Source organism: Theobroma umbraticum, unplaced genomic scaffold (genome assembly GCF_002168275.2).
Source record: "Theobroma umbraticum cultivar Fairchild unplaced genomic scaffold, ASM216827v3 scaffold_67.0, whole genome shotgun sequence".
Taxonomy (NCBI): Eukaryota; Viridiplantae; Streptophyta; class Magnoliopsida; order Malvales; family Malvaceae; genus Theobroma; species Theobroma umbraticum.
Window position 1 is genome coordinate 7643020 of NW_018397262.1, and position 8748 is coordinate 7651767.

General features: G+C 34.9%; 2 protein-coding genes across 2 annotated transcripts in view; one reads left to right on the top strand and one right to left on the bottom strand.

The window, feature by feature from the left end:
• The first annotated feature begins 879 nt into the window (after positions 1 to 879).
• On the top strand, positions 880 to 4335 carry LOC110419840 (GDSL-like Lipase/Acylhydrolase superfamily protein). The gene is made up of 5 exons (XM_021432963.2): positions 880 to 1237; positions 2514 to 2644; positions 3087 to 3317; positions 3524 to 3773; positions 3860 to 4335. Exons 1-5 carry the CDS (start codon positions 973 to 975, stop codon positions 4078 to 4080), a joined length of 1098 nt encoding a protein of 365 aa, XP_021288638.1. The 5' UTR covers positions 880 to 972; the 3' UTR covers positions 4081 to 4335.
• A 129-nt stretch (positions 4336 to 4464) lies between these two features.
• Positions 4465 to 8748, bottom strand: part of MSH5 (MUTS-homolog 5) — a 9813-nt gene continuing 5529 nt past the window's right edge. The window contains exons 17-34 of the mRNA XM_021431721.1: positions 8624 to 8674; positions 8451 to 8532; positions 8192 to 8265; positions 7958 to 8057; positions 7725 to 7821; positions 7528 to 7617; positions 7317 to 7381; positions 7128 to 7186; positions 6657 to 6733; positions 6472 to 6558; positions 6231 to 6292; positions 6072 to 6133; positions 5664 to 5717; positions 5474 to 5559; positions 5181 to 5212; positions 5055 to 5078; positions 4808 to 4923; positions 4465 to 4699 (exon numbers count right to left, since the gene is read on the bottom strand). Of these exons, the coding sequence (XP_021287396.1) occupies positions 4628 to 4699; positions 4808 to 4923; positions 5055 to 5078; positions 5181 to 5212; positions 5474 to 5559; positions 5664 to 5717; positions 6072 to 6133; positions 6231 to 6292; positions 6472 to 6558; positions 6657 to 6733; positions 7128 to 7186; positions 7317 to 7381; positions 7528 to 7617; positions 7725 to 7821; positions 7958 to 8057; positions 8192 to 8265; positions 8451 to 8532; positions 8624 to 8674 (1290 nt within the window). The 3' untranslated portion in view covers positions 4465 to 4627. The remainder of the gene's footprint in view (positions 4700 to 4807; positions 4924 to 5054; positions 5079 to 5180; positions 5213 to 5473; positions 5560 to 5663; positions 5718 to 6071; positions 6134 to 6230; positions 6293 to 6471; positions 6559 to 6656; positions 6734 to 7127; positions 7187 to 7316; positions 7382 to 7527; positions 7618 to 7724; positions 7822 to 7957; positions 8058 to 8191; positions 8266 to 8450; positions 8533 to 8623; positions 8675 to 8748) is intronic.

Sequence of the window (8748 nt, forward strand, 5' to 3'; positions counted from 1 at the left end):
CTAATATTAAATTACTATGATTATAATTTATATATGTATGTATAATACCTTAATATTATATATATATATTATTAATTAAGTTTAATCTCAATTCTTCTTAATATATATAAAAAATATTTTATATATTAATATATATATAAATATAAATTAGTTTGGTTTTTTAAGTGAATTGGTCAAAAATTTTAAAATTGAGAACCGACCAAAAATTTAAATAAACCAAACATTTTGGACCAATTGATTCAATGAATCAATTAGATCAAACAGTTTTATTTAAATCACATTTGATTTAGGTGAATAATTAATCTGGATTAATTTTACTCACTCCTAACTAATTCATCACGTTAAACCTAACCGTATATGTTTAAATGAAATGAATCTTAAAATATGTTTAATGATTCAATCTTACTTTTAAGAAAATGTTGACAAACATTTTTTTCAATAAAAAAACCTCTTGATTCACAGTTCCGATCAAAACTCGTTTAATAAATGATTTCAGATAAAATAAGGGAAACAACAACAAAAAAATAATCAAGTGATAATTTTGGTGTTATATGTTAAAAAAACCCAAACAATTACTACCCAAAACAAAATTCATATTTATTTTGGCAGAGACAACATCAGGATTAGGTTAATGATAGATGAGTCTGCATGAAATAAGTTTAAGCATGTACCAACACTTATTAAACAATGAATATATTTAAACTCAAACAGGGTCTTGTTAACTAGGAAGAAAAGGATTAAGTCAGGTGTGACTTCACATGACCAGTGCTTTGATTCATGGTGGGATACGTGTGGGGTTTCCTCTGTGCTCCCATAAGCCACACCATTGAATCTTTTGCCATTGTTCCCTTTTTCACACCACCAACTTTCTCTATAAAAACCCACATAGAAGCCTTGAATCCAAAGCTCTTAACTAGACAGAGAGTGCCTCTTTCCTTCTTCTTCTCTTCTAACCCTACTGCTGCTTAAAAAATGGATGCCAGAGCTTTCCTAATGAACTTCTTCTCCTTCTTCTTCTTCTTCTTGCTCTCTCTGTTTGCTCTGAGTTTCGAGGTCTCGAAAGCTCAAATGGTGCCGGCTGTGTTTGTTTTCGGAGACTCCCAGGTTGATGTTGGCAACAACAACTATCTTCCTGTGTCTGTTGCCAAGGCAAATTTCCCTCACAACGGGATCGATTTTCCTACCAAGAAACCTACTGGGAGGTTCTGCAATGGCAAGAACGCAGCAGATTTGATTGGTAAGTAACTTTTTCTTACTTAAATCATCACGAAACAGTGCAAGGAAATTTGATCAGAAACTGGTCATGAGCTAACATTAACAAAACACATCTGAGTATTTAACTCATTAATTGATATATAATTTTCTACTGGAAGGAGCAGAGTTCAAATCCTCTTTCTCAAATCTAAAAAGAAACTGATATTGACAAAGCAATTAATCATACCCTTTAATCATGCTTGGTGTTGTCAATATCTTTCACATGATGAATGAGAGAGAAGGAGCTTTTGTCAAACTTTCAATGCGAAAATGCTTGGAAATAAACATGACAATAGACATGCAAACTAACCACTTTCACCTTCATTTTGTAACCTTTTTTCCTTAGTAATTTATGACAGTCATGTTCATTGTCTCTCCATTGCTTCTACTTTCTTTCTTTTGGGGAAGATATTCTTCCTTCCTTGGCTCTCTTTTTCTTGTATTTTTTAAATGAAGATAGACAATACAAAACCCAATTTTTGGATGATTATGTGAATTATTTATTTTAAAAAATATATATAAAAAAATGTATAGATTATTTCAAAACTCATATTTAGGGTATGCTGAGGAAAGCTTGAGTGCATGGTAGTAATTGACAAATGTCCCAAAAGCCAAAAAAGTTGATGAATCACTTGAAAAAGTTAAAACGAGTGTTGATGCTCATGTGGGTTGATTCTAATATACAGTTTGAATAATATTTATTAAATTAATAAAGTATATATCCAATGATATAAAATATTATTTATTGATGGTGACATGTATATGCAGCTTTATTCTAAGTTGACAAGTTATTGTATAATTTTTTTAAAAATAATTTCTTCTTCATCTTTAAACATTTGCTTCTCTTTAATTTTCATATAGATTAAGATAAAAACTTTAAAATTAAAAAGAATTTCTTTTCGAGAAACATGAACAACAATGATAAGACTGAATTATTTTATTTGCTTGACCATTAACTTAATTAAAATACATTTAATTAGAACTATATATATATATATATATATATTGTTTCTGCCACAGGAAAAACATTGTGGAGCCTGCTGGCTTTAAATTTTCCACCAAAGGTTTTTATGACCCAAAGGCAACCTACTCTCATTTAAGACAACATTGAATAAAACCCTAATGAAACCCTGCTATATGTTCTGTCACGTTGAGTTAATGCTTCACTATACCTTTCACTAGTACTACTAGCTACGGCTTTTTTATTTGTGTGTTTTACCTTGTTTCTTACTTTTTAGTAACATTTGGTTTTTGGCCAGCTGAAAAACTAGGGTTACCAAGTTCACCACCATATCTTTCCTTGTCGAACAAGAAGGATGCTTCATATATCAACGGCGTTAGCTTCGCCTCCGGCGGCGCCGGAATCTTCAACAGCACAGATCAAGTTTTTGTAAGTGAAAAACATGAAGAGAATAGTACATGAAAATTCCGTTACTGTTACTATATTTGCATTTTTTTCAATTTATATGTTTTACTTGTTTTTTCCCATATGGTGAAATAATTGTACCCCTTCATATGGAATGACCCGCTTTTTCGGCTGTCCCAACGTTAGCTTCGGGATTTGGTGGGCCCAATTTGTTTGTGTATTAGCCACTGAGCCTTTGAAATTAAATTTAAAATAAAATATAGCTTCTGGATTTAGAGGGCCTAATTTCTTTGGATAGTAGCCCTCTGGAACTTTAAATATAAATTCAAAATAAAAAAATTTGCTTCTGGATTTAGTGAGCCCAATTTCATAGGAATTGGCCCACTGGGCCAGTCTGACGCTCTTCCAACTGAGCTATTCCCGCATGGTGATCAAGTTGCCTTTTTAACATTTTTGTAACATGCAGGGTCAAGCCATACCTTTACCAAAACAAGTGGAGAACTACCTAGCAGTGCATAAAATTTTAATGCAACAGCTAGGAGCAGGTGCAGAAAAGCACTTCGCTGAATCTCTTTTCGCCATTGTCATCGGTAGCAATGACCTCTTCGATTACTTTGGTTCTTCCGATCTCAAAAAGAAGTACACCCAACAACAATTTGTAGACTTGATGACTAGCAACCTAAAAGCACAACTCAAGGTAACTGACCATTTCCCTCTTTATTTTGTTCAAAATCCTTACATGTCAAGTGTCACGGTTTAAAAAGAAAATCGTGAATATATATTAGAGTAAAATTAAATACTTAATTATTTACATTAATCTCAAATTTTAATTAATTAAAACGGATAATATTTCACAATATGATATAAACAGTATTAAGTAGATTTTAAATTTTATTGTAACAGAGACTGTACGCGTTCGGTGCACGTAAATTTTTCATTAGTGGTGTCGGGTTGATCGGGTGTATTCCTGCAGAAAGAGTTAAAAACAAGACCCAAGAATGCAACGAAGAACGAAATTTCTGGTCCGATAAGTACAACCAGGGGCTGAAGGCAATGTTGAACGGGTTGCAATCGGAACTTCAAGGCATAAACTACTCCTACTTTGATACTTACGGTATCATGCAAAACGTCATCCAAAAACCATCTGCTTACGGTATAAAACCCTGTCGTTTTTGTGCTTCCCCCCACCCCCCCAATCTCCCTAAGTTTTTGATGTGATTTTCAACTTTGTGTATGCAGGGTTCAATGAGATTAAAGCCGCCTGTTGTGGCCTTGGAGATCTGAAAGCTAAGGTCCCTTGTGTTCCCATTTCGACATATTGCCCCAACAGGAAAGATCATGTTTTCTGGGATCTGTACCATCCAACAGAGGCTACGGCTAGAATTTTTGTGGATGCTCTTTTTGATGGTACAACGCAATACAGTGTCCCCATGAATGTTAGGCAGCTAGTTTCTACTTAAGCTTATAGCAAATAAATCAAATGGAGTAGGCTTACAGTCAGAGAATCAAACAATTGGGAGGAATAAAGATTCAGCCATAGCAGCTAGTACGGGTGACAATGATTTACCGTGGATATTTCAAGTATCCATTCATGACAAATAATAGAAAAGAGATCTATGTATACCATTGTAATGCATAGTTTCATTTATTTAGCAAATCATCCATGATCAATAAATCTTAATTGCTGGTTAATTTTCCAGTTTCAGTTTCTCTTCTATTGGGTTTTTGGCAGTTTGATTCCACAGAGTTTCATCCATTGAAATTGTGTCAAAACAGAATGCTATAACCAGTCAAATAAGCATAATCGAGGTCTTCACTGTTATTTTTATGGTGGATGAATCTAAAAAGAACCTAGAGACAGTTGAATACTAATCATTCTTCAGTTACTCATTCGGGGGAATGTAGATTCCATTGATGCTATGAGAAAGAATGTACAATGTACCAAATATTGGAAAAGAATGTCTGGGACAGTGCAAGAATACCTTTCATGGTTTAGGTTTGAGGTAGTCATATGTCTCGGAAGAAGGCACTGAGATCACCCTTGAGCGCATCGAATGCCAGCATCTTATCAACTGCACCCTGAATTTAACAGAATCAATGAATGAGAGTTCATGTATTCATGAACAAATAATAGATAAATCAAATTCCTTTATTTTAATTTTTGAATTTGGGTCCTGAATATGGAACCTTGTATTGCTGATCTTTGGCTGATATTTTCTCATCGCACAATCGCTCAACGTTTTTGTTATTTTCAATAGCATCCAGGATTAACGCTGCTCTGTTAATCACTTCTTTTGGCACACCTACATGAACAGTGCAATCAGTTGGACACCAGTGGTCATTTGACTCATTTCCTCTAGGTGAGTTCTACATTATCAGATTCATTTGCCTTGTTAGAATTTTCAATTTTACTATTAGGAGATTCTAAACATACCTGCTAGAAGTGCACAATGCAGCCCTGCAGGATAAATATGAAATGATTCATGTGAACTTTCAATAAAGATTTCCAACATGAATCCTTAGGTTACATAAAATAAAATAATAGAGGAAGAAACATCACCATAGCTCAGAGCTGCATGTCCGGGAACTAGCCTGCAAGAATGTGATGCACATTTATTTTGGAAATCAATGGGTCTGGCTAAGGGATTGCAATTCCCAACATTAGCCACTGGCAAGTCTGACAGATCGGCCAATCATTGGAAACAATTAAGACAAGAAAAATACTAGTAAGAAATTTAACAGGGGCCTAGTTTGTTACTTCTCCTCCTATGAGAGCCCATTGGGTCTATATTAGACAATCATGAATTTTACTGTGATCCCAGTTACGTGATGTAAAATGCAACAAAATCATACCGGTAGAGAAATATGACGTCTTCAACATTAGTTGCGTTATCATCAGGCCGCAGCACACTCATGGTGTAAAAGTTGATTTTCTCAGACTGAAATTGATCAAGAAAGGGAAAAGAGTTAAGAAGAATAAGGTCAAACGTCCGTTGTTTTTCCACTAGCTGAAGTTGTGCAGCAACTCTGCAACAATGGGTACCTTTGGTAAGCAACTTTCATTAAATAACTCGGTCAAGTGAGTGCACACCAGAACCTGCAAATCGAGTAACTATTTTAGTAAATACAAATCAATATGTGCTCCTCAGTTCTCCTTAAATCCCTGAGATTGCCAATGAAGTGTATAACTTAATGCAAGAGCCAAGTAAATAGGCTGAAACAAGTAACTTGATTGTAAATACTTCGAAGCTACCGTGCAAAGTGCTTAGCTCCAGACGAGAGTACATGTAGCCGAGGTTAGACTGACAGTGGTTGCACTGAGAGCCAGTGACTTGTAGATGGTAATACTCTTAAATCATAAGAATAGAATAGTATAGCTCGAGTGCACCCATCCGATTCTCACAATAGCATGTAATTTTTTGAAAAAAAAAATGAGAGAAGACCAGCAAACCTTTGGTGGAACATCTGCGGTGACAAAGTGATTTATGGTCCCACCAAGAAGGCCAATGCCATCTAAATTCAAAATGAGAGCATTAATTCAATGGATATATCTGCAATAAACAACAGACATTGCATATCTGTGGTGTAAAGTTATGTGGAAGACGCCTACCTTCCGTAAGGGTGCCTTTACCAAATTCGTCCAGCAAACATAAAGATCGTGAAGTTGCTTGCCTGTGAAACATATCAACATCATGTATTAAAATGTGGAAAGTTACTTGCTTATCAATTACCCAAACAAAGTTAATTATTCACATCAACTTTCATAGAAGAATGATCACAAGATGCCGCATCATTAACCTAGAGTTTAATAAGATTATGGGGCTATCGTAACCCATTCCCATCCTGTATACCTTAGCATCATTCCCACTTGATGTAGATCTATCATAAATGTCGACTGTTCTGCAGTCATAAGCTTGCTTCCCATACCACAGAATATCCTGTCACAGTTGAAAACATGGTTGATGTGACCAACTGAATATCAACGTAGATATTTTGCAATTTTAAGAACGAAGTTAGCAACAAGCACGCCTCATACCTATCAGTCAATCCTACTGTTGCAGCATCAGCAGGTACAAAACTTCCAATATGAGAAAGGAAAACAATTAAAGCCACCTAGGAAAATCATAAAATTTGTGATCAAGTGCAATTTACAGGAGAAATTATATATATGAAGGCTTGGGAAACTGTACAAAGAATTCAACAGCATAAGTAGTGCTGACATAGTGACTTAAAATAAACCCAAGTGCAAGACAGTCATCCATGGCCTAAATGGTGCTTGACACATGCTTGCTGTTATCTCTACCACAAAATAATAGCGGTGATTACAAAAAAAAAAAAATTGAAACATTTTGTAGCGCAACCATATTGCAGATCAAAAGGGATCTCATAAACACAATCAATGAAAAATGGAAACAGAAAAAACAACATAACATATTTAATAAATCCATCAAAACTCAGCAAATGTGAGCACGCAAACACGCAATTTATGCAAAGATGCTTCATCTACCTGCTTTATGTAGATGCTTTTCCCTGAATAATTAGGACCAGTAATGATATGAATCCTTCCTGAAAATAACGGAATCTTAACATTTTGACAAAAACAACTTCCTAATATAATATTGGAATGGGCTATTGTAGATGAGATAGGTTATCCTGAGATTTGGCATGCTACAATTGAACTTTTAATTCAATTTACCTTCATCAAGAATCCTTGTATCGTTAGGGATAAATGTGTCTACGGCCATTTCCTGCAAAACGTGCCTGTGACCAGCATGAAGTCATTAAATTCTTTGCCACCCAAAAAACAAAAAAAAAAAAAGAAGTCTACCCACTGAAAACAAAACTTTTTGAGAGGTCTTTTTAAGATGAAAATGATCTGAAACTGTGCATAAGTAGATGGTTCCTACCTTCCATTTTGTATGTCAAGATAGGTTTCCATGGTTAAAGTAGGCCTCACATAATTGTTCTGGCGAGCAACCATTGCCAATGACAAAAAGCTAATATCAATATGAAGATACTGTAGTCAGTAACATAGAACCTCACAAACATTCATCTTTACAGAGGAGAGACAAATAGGGAGAAGAGCATTTTTGGTGATTCTTACCTATCAAGTTCAGCCACAAAGTTCACAGCCTTAAGCAGATGTGTTGAGAACGTTGATACATGTGAGACCAAGTCTCTGATAATTGCCCTCTCCATATCTTCAATAATGAATCTAAGAAATAAGAAACTTTACGAAGAAATTCACTAAACCTTATGTTCCCCATTTAACTGACATGGATTGTCTAATTATGCTTAATCTTTCACTTTCTAAAAGCACCATGGGTGGAAACTTACCTAGAATTTTATGATAAATATCTCCGAGAAGGTCATCCAACTCTCGTGTTTTTGGTGTCCGATAAAAAAATCTCCTTGTTATCCCTCCAGAATCAGAGAACTGAATTTCCGGAACATTCACATTTGTTTATATCTTATGCAAACATCAACTTACTTTGCCTTGGAATCTTAATGTTTAAACAGTTAAGAATTTAGCATGCCATTCATTTAAACATGATGCATGTATCAACTTACTGCAAATTCAAAATCCTGAAGTTTCTCTTGTGTGATTTCATCAGGTTTCTCTCCAAAAAAACACATTAAGTATCCTACAACAGAAACGAAGCAAAGAGCATAATCAAGCAAAGCGTCCTCTAAGCTCTAATACATAAGATCATGGCATGATATTTAAGAATTAAGATGTACTTGTAAGATAATATCAGTAGAGAAAAATATGTTTAGTACCATAGGAAATACTTTGACATACAAATATGCTGAAATGGCACAGACCAACCTATTTGATGTATATAAACGATACGAGGAGCAAACTCCTCTTTGCGCAAATGAGGAAGTTGTGCGAGCTCCAATGATGCCACCTGTGAGTATGCATGCTAATTAATGTAAACATACAGAAAACCTCAATTCATGCTATAAATTTATCATGTAAATGGTTTGTACTCCAACCACCTCTTCTAGGAATTCTGGCAATTCCTCGTATATTTGTCTCAGCTCATCCAACTGTGCATAAATCGAAATAACAGTAGCGACTGGAAAGTGTATGGTATGAAAGAAAAAAATGTGCCACAGGAAAC

What these genes read in the sequence shown, in the direction of transcription:
- LOC110419840 (XM_021432963.2), top strand. Translation starts at nt 973, where the DNA reads ATGGATGCCAGAGCTTTCCTAATGAACTTCTTCTCCTTCTTCTTCTTC. An exon ending in GAACGCAGCAGATTTGATTG is followed by an intron (nt 1,238 to 2,513) that starts GTAAGTAACTTT and finishes GTTTTTGGCCAG; the next exon opens with CTGAAAAACTAGGGTTACCA. An exon ending in ACAGCACAGATCAAGTTTTT is followed by an intron (nt 2,645 to 3,086) that starts GTAAGTGAAAAA and finishes TGTAACATGCAG; the next exon opens with GGTCAAGCCATACCTTTACC.